Source organism: Capra hircus, chromosome 3 (assembly GCF_001704415.2).
Source record: "Capra hircus breed San Clemente chromosome 3, ASM170441v1, whole genome shotgun sequence".
In the NCBI taxonomy this organism is placed as follows: Eukaryota; Metazoa; Chordata; class Mammalia; order Artiodactyla; family Bovidae; genus Capra; species Capra hircus.
Window position 1 is genome coordinate 10634098 of NC_030810.1, and position 15111 is coordinate 10649208.

The window sequence follows — 15111 nt, forward strand, 5'->3', positions numbered from 1 at the left end:
AGGGGTGGAGCTGCAGCACCCCGGCGCCTGGAGTGGGCAACGCGGCGTGAGCAGCGGCCCCAGGCTCCCGGAGCATCGCGCTCGGAGAAGACTTCGCCGCTCGGGGCCGCAGCCTGGTGAGCTCAGCCCCCTTCAGGCCCTCCCCTCCATCCCAGCCGGGGCCGCTCCGAGCCGGCGCGGATCGATGCCGACACACCCCGGGGGACCCTATCGCGACATCACCGTGCCCTGTCGAGACTCCATTTTGTCGCAGCCCTTCTCAACATATAGCTATATCTTTTTTTAAAAAAAATTTGCCCTGTCATCTTTGGGGGCTGTCCCATGTCGTGGTATTGCCGTGATCTCTCCGTGACATCACCGCGCCATCGTGAAGTGTGATCTCATCGCCGCCCTGTCGTGACTTCATCAATGTCGTGTTGTGACCTGACTGCGGCGGGACAGGTGGTGACCGCCAGAAACCCTCCTCCCCTTCTCATCTCCCCATCTCAGCGGCCCCGCTTCGATTATCCGGCTTTTGGATTATCCGTTGTCCTGGGAGCTACCCGGGACCCCTTCTTGCTTCTCCAGCCCCTGCAGGCATCCACAGGCTGGTAGCCGGATGGGGAGGGTGAGGAGAGGGAGCGCAAGGGGTTAATTCTGCTGCTGCTGCTGCTGCTGCTGCTGCTGCTGCTGCTGCTGCTGCTGCTGCTGCTGCTGCTGCTGCTGCTGCTGCTGCTGCTGCTGCAGCTTCTGCCCGAGGGAGGGAAAGGAGAGGAGGCACAGAGCCTGCGGGGGCGACTGAGAGCCCTGGCTGGAGGGGTGGCGTCCCCAGAGGGGCCTCTGAGCCTTCCCTGGGTCAGCGCCCTGCGCCCTCACTTCTACTGAAGCCTGTGTCCTGTGTCTTCTGAAGAAGGGAGGGGAAAGGAAACCTAGCATGCCCTTTTCCCTCATGTCAGCCTGAGTCCGGATAATCGAACTTCACCATGTACGTTTCCATTCCTCCCTGTCCGTCCTCACCACTCCTTCCTTGTACGCCTGGTGGAGGGAAACAAAACCTGGCCTTTGGTGCAGGGGGCAGCGGAGCAGTGGGGCCAGCCCTTTCCCGCCCCCAGGAGACTGTTGAGGAGAGCTGTCCAACTGAGCAGCAGGATGCATGGTCCTTCTCTCCCACTTTCCAGAGGTGACCTTGGACCAGGGTCCCTTCTTCATCCCTAAGGACTTGAGGGTCCAGCCCCTTAAAGGGGCTCCCCCAGTGGAGGTCAGTCCTGAGGAGTCCATCCCTCCTGATCCTCCCCTCCCTCTGTGCTAATCCCTCCCTCCCTCCTCCACTCCCACCCCCACCCCTCCTCTGCAGAGGGATGCTCAGTCCCTCTTGTGTTCACAGTTGGGCAAGGCGGGCATCATGGCCTCGGATTGCGAGCCAGCTCTGAACCAGGCAGAGAGCCGAAACCCCACCCTGGAGCGCTACCTGGGAGCCCTCCGTGAGGCCAAGAATGACAGCGAGCAGTTTGCAGCCCTGCTGCTAGTAAGGAACTGACTGACAGCTGGGAGGTGGGAAGGGCTGGGTGGTTGGGCCCTCTAGGAATGGGGTCAACAAGTCCCCAAGGATATGTAGGTGCCGCTGGTAAACCTAGAGGCACCAAAGAAGGTCCAAGGCACGTACCTGTGGACTCATTTTTGCTCCCGCTGCATGTGGGAGCAAAGGGGGAAGTAAGGGTGAAGAAAGCTTGCGGCCCTTAGGAGCCTTGGAGGAGGCTGGCTGGGTCTGCCCTTTGGGGCGTCCCAGAGCAGATGGGAGCTGACTCATAGGGTAACAGCAGCAGGTAGTAACTAGTGCAGAATACTTGATGGCTGGGGATGCATGTTCTGGAGGTGGAGAGAGTCGCAGGACTGGAAGTGACTGGGAAAGGGTCCCTGGGGATGGCCAGAATGGGTATGTAGGTTGGGGATGAAGGAGCTGGTTTGGGGCTCAGCCCTCTTGGAAGAACCCAAGCTGGGGACAGCAGAACAGGAGCTGCAGTGCTGGGAAGGGGGGGCTGGTGTGTGGGGGGTGAAGGGAGGAGGGAGTACAGCCTGCTTGTTTGCCATGGCAACAGGGAGACGGCTCCAGAGTCAAGGGCTCACACTGCAGCAGAGGAGGTGTTTAGGTGAAATGTAAGGGGAAATGTTTTGACAGGCAGAGCGGCGAGACACAGGAGCCATTTCCCCTGAGAAGGTGGCGGGAATGGATGAGAGACTTCTCGAGGGAGTGATTAGAGAGGGACCCCAAGTCCTTGGAGAATTTTAAACACTGAGTTCCAACCTCTTGCAACTCAGATGTTGGGCCTCTAGCTCAGACATCAAGAACTTTCCAGCTAACAAGGTAACGACATGGCAGAAAGAACAGTTGAGGAGGACTGGACCTTCCTTCTGCAAGGATCCTAGAGGAGGGATCCCAGAGGCCACACTTGTCTGCCTCAGGGGAGAAGGAAGGAGCTGGATAAGGTGATCTCTGGGAGGCTTCCTGACCCCAGAGTGAGTCCTGTTACATAACCTAGTTCTGCTGATGGTCCACCCCCAGAGTGCAGGGCAGAGTCTTTGCCAGCCCTTCCTTCCATCCTGCTGATCGCACATACCTCCCTCAGGTGACCAAGGCAGTCAAAGCAGGTGACATCGATGCCAAAACTCGGCGGCGGATCTTTGATGCCGTCGGTTTCACCTTCCCCAATCGACTCCTGACCACCAAGGAGGCGCCGGATGGCTGCCCCGACCACGTTCTCCGGGCCCTGGGCGTGGCCCTGCTGGCCTGCTTCTGCAGTGACCCTGAACTAGCCGCCCATCCCCAGGTCCTGAACAAGATCCCCATCCTTAGCACCTTCCTCACAGCCCGGGGGGACCCTGACGATGCTGCCCGCCGTTCCATGGTTGATGACACCTACCAGTGCCTGACAGCCGTGGCAGGCACCCCCCGTGGGCCGCGACACCTCATTGCTGGAGGTACCGTGTCTGCCCTGTGTCAGGCGTACCTAGGGCACGGCTACGGCTTTGACCAGGCCCTGGCACTCCTGGTGGGGCTGCTGGCTGCTGCTGAGACACAGTGCTGGAAGGAGGCGGAGCCCGACCTGCTGGCTGTTTTGCGGGGCCTCAGCGAAGATTTCCAGAAAGCTGAGGATGCCAGCAAGTTTGAGCTCTGCCAGCTGCTGCCCCTCTTTCTGCCCCCGACAACCGTGCCCTCTGAGTGCCTCCGGGATCTGCAGGCCGGGCTGGCACGCATCCTGGGCAGCAAGCTGAGCTCCTGGCAGCGCAACCCCGCACTGAAGCTGGCCGCCCGCCTGGCACACGCCTGCGGCTCCGACTGGATCCCAGCAGGCAGCTCCGGGAGCAAGTTCCTGGCCCTGCTGGTGAACCTGGCATGCGTGGAGGTGCGGCTGGCACTGGAGGAGACGGGCACAGAGGTGAAAGAGGATGTGGTGACCGCCTGCTATGCCCTCATGGAGCTGGGGATCCAGGAATGCACCCGCTGTGAGCAGTCGCTGCTTAAGGAGCCTCAGAAAGTGCAGCTTGTGAGCATCATGAAGGAGGCCATCGGGGCTGTCATCCACTACCTGCAGCAGGTGAGGGCGGGGGTGAGGGGGCCATGCAGGGGGAGGGGGGCCTTGTGCAGCGGGTAGCCAGAGCGAGGGAGAGGGAGAGCAGGAGGTGAACCCCGGCCCTGGGTGTGTGGCTGATCCTGCAGCACTCCAGGGAGTAGTGTGTGGCGAGCCTCCCTCTCCCTCCCTCCTTCCCTCCCTGAGCCTCCACACAAGCACCACACCACACACCATATGTGCACTCACATCACAGTACACACACGCACACACAACACAGAAGCCTCCCACTCACAACCCTCCCCCCGATCCACACACACTCAAGTGAAGCAGCCTGTCCTGCTCAGGCTGCAGCGTTGTCTTACACACGCACACATACAAACGGGAGCCCGGCTGCCAGTTCCTGACCTCCCTGCCCGACTCCCATCCCATCACCTCCCCCAACACCCCTCCCCGCTCCTGTCCGAGAGTCCAGCCCCCCGACCTCCCAGCTACCACGCCAAGCTCCCTCACGGCCCCATTCTTTCTGACTTAGCCCAAAGCGGGGCTTCTCTCCCACCACTCGCACCACTGCCACCAGTGGGGGTGTTTCCACAGTAGCCGGGGCCTGGCCTCCCCCCCATAACTCCCACCTCACGAGGTATGTGTGATCATCCCTGGTCAGAGCGGGCTGTTGACCGAGAGGGAGTGTTTATCTAGCCGTGGACCCGTGGGTGTCCTCTCCTTGAGGTTGAGTGCCAGTGAGTGCAGGGCCGTGTCCTCTGGAGTCCAGTTGGCTCAGCAGGCCTGCGCGGAGGGCCTGCTCTGTGCCGGGCCCCTGTTGAGTGAACCATGTGCTGTGTCCCAACCATGTGCTGTGTTCTGGGCCCATAGGGCCGGCCTTTGCAGGGATTGCAGGCCAGAATTTCCTTCTAGTTGTGTTATTCCTAGGCTGGCCGGCCAGGGGAGGGTCTCTGGTTCTGCTCCATCTCAGGGGGGGTCCTTTGGTAACAGGTAGGGCCAGAGAAGCAGAAGGAGCCCTTTGTGTTTGCCTCCGTGCGGATCCTGGGTGCCTGGCTGGCCGAGGAGACCTCGTCCCTGCGCAAGGAGGTCTGCCAGCTGCTGCCCTTCCTCGTCCGCTATGCCAAGACCCTCTACGAGGAGGCCGAGGAAGCCAACGACCTTTCCCAGCAAGTGGCCACCCTGGCCATCTCCCCTACCACCCCGGGGCCCACCTGGCCCGGGGACGCGCTCCGGTAAGTTTGTGCTTACCGTCTGTTGAGCCAGAATGTTCTAAAGGAAGGGTTGTAACAGGGACACCTCCTCTCTCCCCAAACTCGGCTGTACTGGGCTTCCTGACTGGGGCATGGGGTTTGGTATTATTTCTTTTGGGGAGAGTGGAGGGGGATTGTTCCCACAGGACACCTGGGCTTCCTAAGTCTCACTTGCCAAGCCCAGATTGTTCTGTAGAGAGAGAACTCCAGCTTATTAAGCATCCGCTGCCTGCCAGGCATTTTATTTCACCCTTTACCAAAACTCGGTCTTCCCAGCACACCTAGGCCAGGAGTCTCATCCGCGTCTTCAGGGTGAGGAAACTGAGATTCCCGGAGGTTACAGTCACTTGCCCACACTCACAGCCCAGGTTTGAGCCCAGGCCCGTGCAACTCCGAAGTCTGTGTTCTTTCTACAGTGCCTACAAGGACGTGTTCTCCTTCTCCCCGACTTCTGTTCGTCTTTGATGGGGTGCCGCCCCCGAAGGGAACCCTGGTGCCTTCATCTCACCCCCAACATTTCTGTCCCTTCTGCACCCCCAGGCTCCTCTTGCCCGGCTGGTGCCACCTGACCGTCGAGGATGGGCCCCGGGAGATCCTGATCAAGGAGGGGGCCCCCTCCCTTCTGTGCAAGTACTTCCTGCAGCAGTGGGAGCTCACCTCCCCCGGCCACGACACCTCAGTGCTGCCTGACAGTGTGGAGATCGGCCTGCAGACCTGCTGCCACATTTTCCTCAACCTCGTGGTCACTGCACCAGGGCTGATCAAGTGAGGCTGGGGAGGAGGTTGGAGGCAGCAGGGACCCTGCCCAGGCTTGCCTGCAGTCTCAGTCGCCTCCTCTGCTTCCCTGGACCCATGGGTTCCTGTTAACGTTAGAATGAAAGGGCCTCAGAATAGAGAGAGCCACCCCATACTGGGATTTGGCATGTGTGGAACTCCCCCTGGGCGTGTATGTCTACCTGCTCCGGCCATAACCCAGTCTCTGCTGCCCAGATGCTGCAGAAGGGGCCCACAGTTAACTGTTCACCATGCTGCCTAATTGCTTGCCAAACCCTGGCCTGGTGAAACTGGGAGCTCAGGTTGCCCCAGGGCTTGGTCTGGGTCCACTCATCCCCTGCCTCCTGTCTTTGCCTCCCTTTTTCCCCAGGCGGGATGCCTGCTTCACTTCTCTGATGAACACCCTGATGGCGTCGCTGCCTTCACTAGTTCAGCAGCAGGGGAGGCTGCTTCTGGCTGCCAACGTGGCTACCCTGGGCCTCCTCATGGCCCGGCTCCTGAGCACCTCTCCAGGTAAGCCCCTGGGGACCCAGTCCGAACAGATGGAAGGCCTGGGTGGACGCAGAAGACCAGACTGTTCTGGGCACAAGTCGTCATTTTTTGAAAATGGTTTTACAGAATTTTCCAATCAATCTCTGAAGTGCACCTCCATCCCCCGCCCCACCCCACCCTTCTTCCCCGAATGATAATAACATCTTCTTCCTTCTAAAGACTCTGAAGGCAAGGCCTGGTGGGTGTAAGTACAGGCCTGCTCTCAGGCAAAGGCATAAGCACCTGGAACCCCCAGCAGCCTGAGGAATCTGAATTCCGTGTTTTCAAGGTGGAGCCGCCCCCACCCAGGCCCTGAGTCAGTAACACCACTTCTCTCCATTGAGGTTTTTCTCTGCTCAGCGCTTCACCTCCCTCATGACAGGCTTCAGTGCTCTTTCAGCATGGCCCTCCCTCCCCACCTGCACCTCACTCTGGCTGTGTGCGGGTTGGGGGGGCATCCGCTCCAGCCCCCTCCCAGCCCTCTGTGTCTCCCACTTTGGCCGTGGGTGTCTGCTTGGGTCCCTCTGTCCCCGCCTGTTCCCTGTTCCCCATCTGTCAGGTTGGAGGAGCTGCACAGATGCCTGGGAACAGAGTGTAATGAGTCCATACCCTCAGCAGCCTCTGTTCCCTGTGCGGGGGGACCCCAGTAGGGTGCCTGGCAGCTGGAAGAGGGGCATGTCCCAGTGGATCAGGAGCCTCGCCCCAACCCACCCGACCCTCTCACCCGGAGCTCCCTCAGATCCAGGCTGCGTCTCCACAGCCCCTGAGTAGAGTCCCAGTGCTGGTTAGCCCGACAGCCTCGGGAGAGCATCTGCAGTACAAGGGGCATAGTAGCCCTGTGGGCCAGTGAGCCAAGCCTGTGGTCCCCTCTGGCACCTTCTTCTGGCCTAAGAATCAAATTGCCACACCCTCCTCATTTGCTGAAGGGCTAGGCCCAGCAGAACCTCCCATCACCACTCAGACTGTAGCAGGGTCCAACCACGAGGTAGAGTCCCAAGATTATTACATTTCATTCTTATGACAAGAGTTCTAAGATTAGCACGATTGGCCCCGTTTTACTCATGGGAAGAAACCAGACCCAGAAAGTGAATTACCTGAGGTCCCACTGTGAAGGTAGGGTTTGAACCCAGGCAGCCTGACTCCAAGCTGCGCCTCGGAGGTTCCTGAATGTGCCCACCGGGAAGGGGGGAAGGGCAGAGGGGTTGGGTGAGGCCGCCAGCTCCTCTGGTTCATGCCCCCCTCCTTGCTTGCCTTCCAGCTCTGCAGGGGACGCCCGCGTCCCGAGGTTTCTTCGCGGCCGCCATCCTCTTCCTGTCGCAATCCCACGTGGCCCGGGCCACGCCTGGCTCAGAGCAGGCAGTGCTGGCCCTGTCCCCCGACTACGAGGGTGTCTGGGCAGATCTGCAGGAGCTCTGGTTCCTGGGCATGCAGGCCTTCACGGGCTGTGTGCCCCTACTTCCCTGGCTGGCCCCTGCCGCCCTGCGCTCCCGCTGGCCCCAGGAGCTGCTGCAGCTGCTGGGCAGCGTCAGCCCCAACTCTGTCAAGCCTGAGATGGTGGCCGCCTATCAGGGAGTCCTGGTTGAGCTGGCACGAGCCAACCGGCTGTGCCGGGAGGCCATGAGGCTGCAGGCCGGCGAGGAGACTGCCAGCCACTACCGCATGGCCGCCCTGGAGCAGTGCCTGGCTGAGCCCTGAGGGGGCATCCACTGGGGACAGACCTGGGGGTGGGCAGCGAGGGAAGGAGGGAGGAGGCATCTCCCCTGAAGCCCCCCAATTAGACCCCCTCCCCAAACTTCCCCCCCAAACACCCCAGCTTTCTGGCTTTTCTGAGGGGTGAGGGCATGGCGCCCACCCTTCAAGTGTAAGGAACCTGCGTCACGCCCCCTGGGCCCACTCCGGGGCAGGGATTGACTTGGAAATCAGCGTGGCTGTCCCCGCCAGGTCGGGGGAGGTTGGAGCAGCCCCCAGAGTGGGGGGGCACTAGGTGTCATTTTGCCCGATGTCTGGCTCCCTCACAGGAGAGAGACCCCCAAATGGGACAGGGCTGGCAGGAGCTGGCTGCCTCGGCCCATGCGCCCTGCCGGCCAGGGCATGGGCTCCCCAAGACTATGGTGCCCCTCTGGCCTCCCAGGTCCACGTCCTTTAAATTGGCCATTTGGTTCTTGCCCTTGGCCCCCTTGGGCAGAGAGCAGGCTCAGGCCGTTGACATCGAAGTTCTTCCTGTCAATTTCAGTGACCCAGGGTCTGAACTGCCCCAAGCTTCCGGGGCAACCTGGGGCAGACAGGCCTGGTGGGGGGTCAGGAAACCTCCTTCCACGTGAGCTTCCTTGAGGAGACCCGGGAGCCCTTGGGCCCTGGTCTCTAAGCTTTTGTGTCGTGCTGCAGCAGAGTGACAGTGGGGGCTGGGGAGTTATTTATTTTGCCTGTCCTTATCCCTGCTTGGACACCCGAGCACCTGATCCCTGTCCCCTCGGTGCCATCTGGCCTGGCTGGAGCCAAGAGCCGGAAGGATGCTTTCCCAGAATGAGCATGTTCCCCTAGTGACTGCACCCCATCGCCATCGTGGTGCCTGGCTTCCACTCCCACCCCTGCTGATGATTGCTCTCTGCCGAGAGACGCGACTGGCGGCTCCAGCAGGGACTACCTTTCTTACGAACCCAGGGGACCCCCACCCCAGCCTGACCCCTTGCTTCCCTCTTCCCTCCCCCAGTGAGTTCTGTGATCACCAAGTTCAAAGCTGTGCAATGTGGACACTCAATAAATGTTCATTGGTGACAAGACAGCTCCTGTGTGGTCTGTCCTGCACCTTCTTCCCTCCGGGCCCCAGCAGCTCACAACACACATGCCCTGCTAATCACAGTTCATAAGTGTCCTCTCATTCAGTTCCCCCAAGAATCCAATGAAGCAAGCGTCATCCCGATTCTAAGAAAGCAGGTGCCCAGGAGGTGATTTGCTCAAAGTGTTGCAGCCAGTAAGTCCCAGAGCCAGGGCTCCATCCAGGCCATCCAACTTCTCAGCCCGCACCCTTCAGTGGCAGAGCAGGTGGCAAACTCATGTTGATGTGGTGAGGCCTGGATGGGCGAGGGGAAACTTGTGCTCTTTTGTCCAAATGAAGTGCTGCCCCTCCAGGCCAGCATGTTGCTGCCAAGTTAGCTTGTTAGCTGTCACCTCCTCCAGTGTTTAAAAAGAAGTCAAAAATCTGTTTTTAATGTGAAATCTGATTTTGAATGTTGATATTTTTAATTAAATCATCACTACCCCAACAGAACATCTGCAGGCCAAATGTGACTTTCAGGCAGCCAGCTGTTCATTTCCATTGTATGCCAAGTGAGAAGGAAAGATCTGAGAGGTTCACTGGGGACTGGACTGGAGCACCCACTGCCTCCCCAGGCCTGAACCAAAGCTGTAAGGCTGGAGCCAGACCAGTCCCAGGTCCACACTCTACAGACCCTTCTCCACCTAGGCCCTCAAGCCTACAAGCATTCATTGAGTATTTTCTAAGTACCTACCTGTGGTTGGCTGTGCATAGATAACAAACTGATTTATCTACTGGATGTACTCAAAGTCATGTCCTTGGCATGGAGTCCCTGAAATCCCTGAAAAGTATGAAGTCAGACCCTGTCCGCCAAGCAGCTTAAAGTCCAGAGGGGAAACAGAGAAGGCAAAGGGCAACTCCTAAAGACGTAAGCAGTTGCTTCTATGAGGGGGTCTGTATAGTGTGGCTGGAATATGAGATCCCCTCAGCCTGGCTGAATGAGTCCAGGAAAATTCAGAGGAGCTATCTATGGCGAGACCTGAGGGGAGAAGGAGCTTGCCAGATGCACAAACAAGAACAGGAGCTTGGGAAGTACAAGTAGGTCATTACTGCTACAGTGGGGAGTGGTGGATGATGAGGTTGGACCCATGGGCAAGGGCCAGATCTTACAAATTCTGGTGTGCCATGTCAAGGAGCTTAGATGTGGGATCATGCTGAGGTTGTAGATTTTTTTAGCAGATTGAGTGTGATTCTGTTTGCGTTGTAGAAAGATGACTTTGGCTGCAAGAGGGACGACTGAGGCAGAGAACTTGGAGAGGAGGTAGTAAGTCTGAATTAAGCTAATGGCCATGAGGGTGGAGAAAGTAAGGGTGGTCAGCGTTAGTCAATTGGCTTGGTGATTAACTGGAAGTGAAGAGGGATGAAGAGAAAGGATGACTCCCAGGTTCCTGTTCTGGGCCAGTGAGTGACTAATGGGGCCATTCACTGTCATGGGGAGAAAAACAGGTTTGTGCAAAATGTAAGCTCATCTTAGTAAATGGTGGATTTGCACTGCTGATATCCAGGGGGAAGTGTCTCTCTGCAGTCTGGAGCTTGGCGAGAGGCCTGGGCAAGTGACAGATTCAGGAGTTGGCGGGATCAGCAGTCCTTAAAGTGACGGAAGTGACTGAGATCATCTGGGGAGGTGAAAAGAGAAGGGAAGGGCACCCCAAAGCCAAGGGCAACTGCCCCTGTTCCCTGCTCTCCAAATACTCTCCCTCGTGTGGTGGAGAAGACAAACCCTGCAGAAATCTTCAAAATGCAAGGCAGACTGGAGTCTGTACTTTGGTGAGGGTTGGTCAGAGAGTTCTTGACTCTGGAATGCGAGGAGGGCTAGGCTGCCAAGTAACACCGCTTGCTCCTGGTAATCAGTTCAGCAGCAAGGGAGAAAGGGGCATGTGAGCTGCAGTTGTGAGATCTGACCACCAGGTGGAGCCTGAGTATCTCCTTGTGCCTGATTTCCCCCACCCTGCAAACCACCAGGCCAAGAGCAGAAGGCTGTCAAAGGTGGGCAGGAGGGTGGCTGTGTTAACAATAAGGGAGGCAGGCCTGAGTCCTTTCTTAACATAAACTCCTATTGCAAACTCACTTTTTGAAAAGAGAGGGAAAGATCTGAGCCTGGGAGAAGAGCAATAGGGCTAGTACGCCAAATGTGAGTCTGTGTCTGTTTGAACATGCATACCTACGTGTCAATATACATCCTGTGTCCCCACGTGTATGTTTCTCATAAGTGTCTCTGTCATGCTGTGTGCCCTGTGTGTCCAGGAGCGTCTGCATATGGACCCTGTGCACATTCCAGGCCCCCACATGTGTGCATGTGTTGCAGAGAGTGGGCAATTGGCAATGCCCACCTCCATGTCTCAGAAAGTGAGGAGGTCCCAGACAAGAAAGGGGATAGAGTCTGCAACCAGGAAACTTTGAGGAGCCCCCGAAGAGCAAACCATGAAGAACATCCCTCTCCTCAGAAGCCATAAGCAAAATCACTCACTGATCGTAATGTGACTTCTCCACATTTTACCTGGGTTCTGTGTCTAGTTACCCCGAGTCATGTTCACACGTGTGCGTGCTCAGTCGTGTCTGACTCTCTTGCGACCCCACAGACTGCAGCCCGCCAGGCTCCTCGATCCATGGAATTTTCCAGGTAAGGATACTGAGCGAGTTGCCATTTCCTGCTCCAGGGGATCTTCCCGACCCAGGGATTGAACCCGTGTCTTTTGCATGTCCTGCATTGACAGGAGGATTCTTTACCACTGAGCCACCTGGGAAGACATATTCATTTAGAAGGCTTCCTAAAGGAGCTTAGGAATAGGCTGAGGAATTCATAAACTCATTCATTCATCATTTACTTAACAAACCTTTACTGACCTGCTATGTACCAAACCCAGCGCTAGACTAGACATATTTTCTGTTTCACCTTTCTTCTTCTTGTAAACTGGTTCATGAGGCAGGAAAGGAAAATTAGTTGCAGCTGCAAAGAGCCTAAAATGCCAATTACGGTGTTTCAATTTTTTTGTTCCCTGAAGATGGGCCATGAGGAGCCCCAGGAGAGTTTTCAGCCAGGAGGTAACATGGTCCGGTCACTTTTGTTGAAGAAGAGATATGAGAGAAGACAGGAGACCAGTTTGAGGTAGGGGGTTGTTGCAATGGTCCAGGCTATGGTTCCCAGGCTTTATTGTACTGCTGAGTCACCTCACAGGCTTATGGCTAGGCCCCTTGCCCAGAGTTCCTGATTCAGTAGGTCTGGGTGGGGTCTAAGAACTGACACTTCTAACAAGTTTCAGAAGTTGTAGGTGATGCTGGGTCAGAGACCACACTTTGAGAACAACTGGTCTAAAAGGAAGAGTATGGCAGCTTAAGACGCTGACAGAGGATGAAGAGAGATGTTTAAGAATTAGAAATGATGATCCTCTATGAGGATTAGGGACTCCCTTGTGGCTCAGCTCTTACAGAATCTGCCTGCAATGCGAGAGACCTCAGTTTGATCCCTGGGTTGGGAAGATCCCCTGGAGAAGGGAAAGGCTACCGACCCCAGTAACTTATGGAGGTGAGGCAAAGGACAGAGCCTGGCATGGCTCTTTTTAATTTGAAGGATGGCAGTGCCATTTACGGAACTCTAGAGCATGGGAGGAGAAGCAGGTTGGAGTTGGTGGTGGCGGTAGAGGAGATGTTTGACTTCAGTTTGGGGTTTGGAAGGTCTCAGCTGCAACAAGTTGTCTGGAGGGAATATATCCAGTAGGCAATCACACCTGTGGGTCTGGATTTCTAGTGAGAGATACAGACTGGAGATAACAACAATGGGCCAGGAGTCATTAAAGTCTCGAAAGGGGATGAACTCACTAGTGAAGAGTGTAGCTAGGAAGAAAAGGTAGAAGCTACAACTCAGGATGAATAGGTGACCTTAGGGGTGTGGATGAAAAGAGGGGAGATAAAAGAGAAGATTGAGAAAGGGTCAGAAAAGAGGAGAAATAAGCAAGAAGGAGTTGTCTTAAACTGCAAGGAAGTAGGGTGAGGAAAGCCGCTGGGCAGGCAGCTTTTCTGGTCATTCTGGCCTTCCTAAGCCTACTGGGGAGAGCGGGAGATGCCCAGGGCTGGCACAGGCATCATAAGTCTCACTTCTCCTGGACATTTCCCAAACGCATCCACCGACCTGCACGCACGCGCTGTCACACATAACACCTGTCTTGGAGCCTGATGTCTAATGTCCTGTGGGGAAGAGGGGTCTCACCACAGACCCCCACATCCATGTAGATATACACACACATACTCCTGACTTCTTTTATGCCCTGGGCACGAGGTTGCAAAGCTGCCCAATTTTGCTTTCTCTACCACCTTAGCTGGTGGTTTCAGCTTCTGGAAAGTTCCTAGTGATGAAACTTTGGCTGTTTCTAGCCTCCTCCTTCCCCTAAAGCCTCCCAGACTGAGATGACCCAGACCTGAGCTCTGTAGCCGAGGTGTGCATTTTGCAAAACACCGCTCAAGTCTCCTCCACACACCTCCCATTTTCTATCTCCCTTTCTCCGCTAATCTAGCTCACTATTCTAATCTTGACTTTCTCATCCTCCACTTCATTAGAAAGGGGTCTAAGAAAACATCTAGTCCACTCTTCCCTCCCATATTGTTGTTGTTGAAGTTGCAGAAACTGAGATCAGAGAGGAAAGGGGGTTTGCTCGGAATCACACAGTTCATCAGAGTCAAGACTAAATTTTAGGCACCTGAGTCTGAGGCAGTACAGAATAGTGATTCTGAACACAGAAACAGCAGAGGCAGACTGCTCCAGCTCTGCCACTTAACTAGCTCCTTGACCTTGGGCAAGTCATGTCGCTTCCATGTATCTCACTTTTCTTACCGGAGAATAGGGGTGATAAGGGTTTCTATCTCATAGGGTTGTTGTGAGCATTAAATAACTCAATATAGAGTCTGACATAGTATGTAATAAGTTGTGATTATTTCTATTCAAACCTAGACAGCATATTAAAAAGCAGAGACATCACTTTGCCTACAAAGGTCCAAACAGTCAAAGCTATGGTTTTGCCTGTAGTCATGTACAGATATGAGAGTTGGACCATAAAGAAGGCTGAGCACTGAAGATTAATGCTTTCAAACAGCAGTGCTGGAGAATACTCTTGAGAGTCCCTTGGACCGCAAGGAGATCCAGTTAATCCTAAAGGAAATCAACCCTGGATATTCATTGGGAGGACTGATGCTGAAGCTCCAATACTCTGGCCTCCTGATGTGAAGAGCCGACTAATTGAAAAAGACCCTGATGCTGGGAAAGATTGAGGGCCGGAGGAAAAGGGGGCAACAGAGGATGAGATGGTTGGATGGAATCATCCACGCAATGGACATGAGTTTGAGCAAATTCCAGGAGATAGTGAAAGACAGGGAAATCTGGTGTGCTACTGTTCATGCAGCTGGGGAGTCGGACATGAGTTAGCAACTGGACAACATTTCTACTCTGCCCTGGTTGGAGTATCTTCTTGCCATTTTTTTTTTCTTTTTTAAAGAAAATTTTTGGCAGTGCCATGTGTCATGTGGGATTTAAGTTCCCCAACCAGGGATCTAACCCACAGCCCCTGCCATGGAAGCACAAAGTCTTAACCACTGGACTGCCAGGGAAGATCCCAACTTATTCTTTTCAACACCTTCCATCTGCTTTCTTAATTCTCATTCCCCTTACTATTCCTCTCATTTTGTTGTTCAGTCACTAAGCCATGTCTGACTCTGTGACCCCATGGACTGTAGCACACCAAGATTCCCTGCCCTTCAATATCTCCTGGAGTTTGCTCACACTCACGTCCATGGAGTCGGTGATGCTATCTAACCATCTCATCGTTTGCTGCCCCCTTCTCATTTCCCCTTCTTTAATTCTTGTCCCTGTTCCTCAGGAAGGAAAGGCTGGGATTTGAAGTAAAGCAAAAGTGACTGCAGAGACTGGAACATGCTTGCCAGCCAGCCGGTGCCTGTTCTGGTAGTACGCACACAGCCTGTGCATGTCATGCATGTGAATGCGATGACAGCACACGGTCCACGTGGTGTCACGCAACAGGCTTTGGGGACGACCCACCCACGCTCAACAGCCCAGGACCTCAAGGCTTCAGAAATACCTGGAACCCTACTCAGACTGAACTCATGCCCAATCCCAGTGCCAGGCAACTCTCTCTATACAGTCAGTTTGTGTCTCCAGCTTCCTCAGACCCGGGCTAGGTATTGGGAG

At 55.6% G+C, this 15111-nt stretch overlaps 1 protein-coding gene across 3 annotated transcripts; it reads left to right on the forward strand.

Annotated features, from left to right (window-relative positions):
* Window positions 21–8878, forward strand: NCDN (neurochondrin). 3 transcript variants are annotated; one of them, XM_018041427.1, is made up of 8 exons: window positions 31–116; window positions 374–441; window positions 1364–1504; window positions 2604–3572; window positions 4539–4780; window positions 5339–5563; window positions 5943–6085; window positions 7362–8878. In XM_018041427.1, exons 2-8 carry the CDS (start codon window positions 409–411, stop codon window positions 7796–7798), a joined length of 2190 nt encoding a protein of 729 aa, XP_017896916.1. In that variant the 5' UTR covers window positions 31–116; window positions 374–408; the 3' UTR covers window positions 7799–8878. The 3 variants fall into 3 exon arrangements, with proteins under 3 accessions (XP_017896932.1, XP_017896916.1, XP_017896921.1); XM_018041432.1 differs by adding an exon at window positions 1158–1237 and having other exon boundaries at window positions 38–441; window positions 7362–7987; XM_018041443.1 differs by lacking the exon at window positions 374–441 and having other exon boundaries at window positions 21–116; window positions 7362–7987.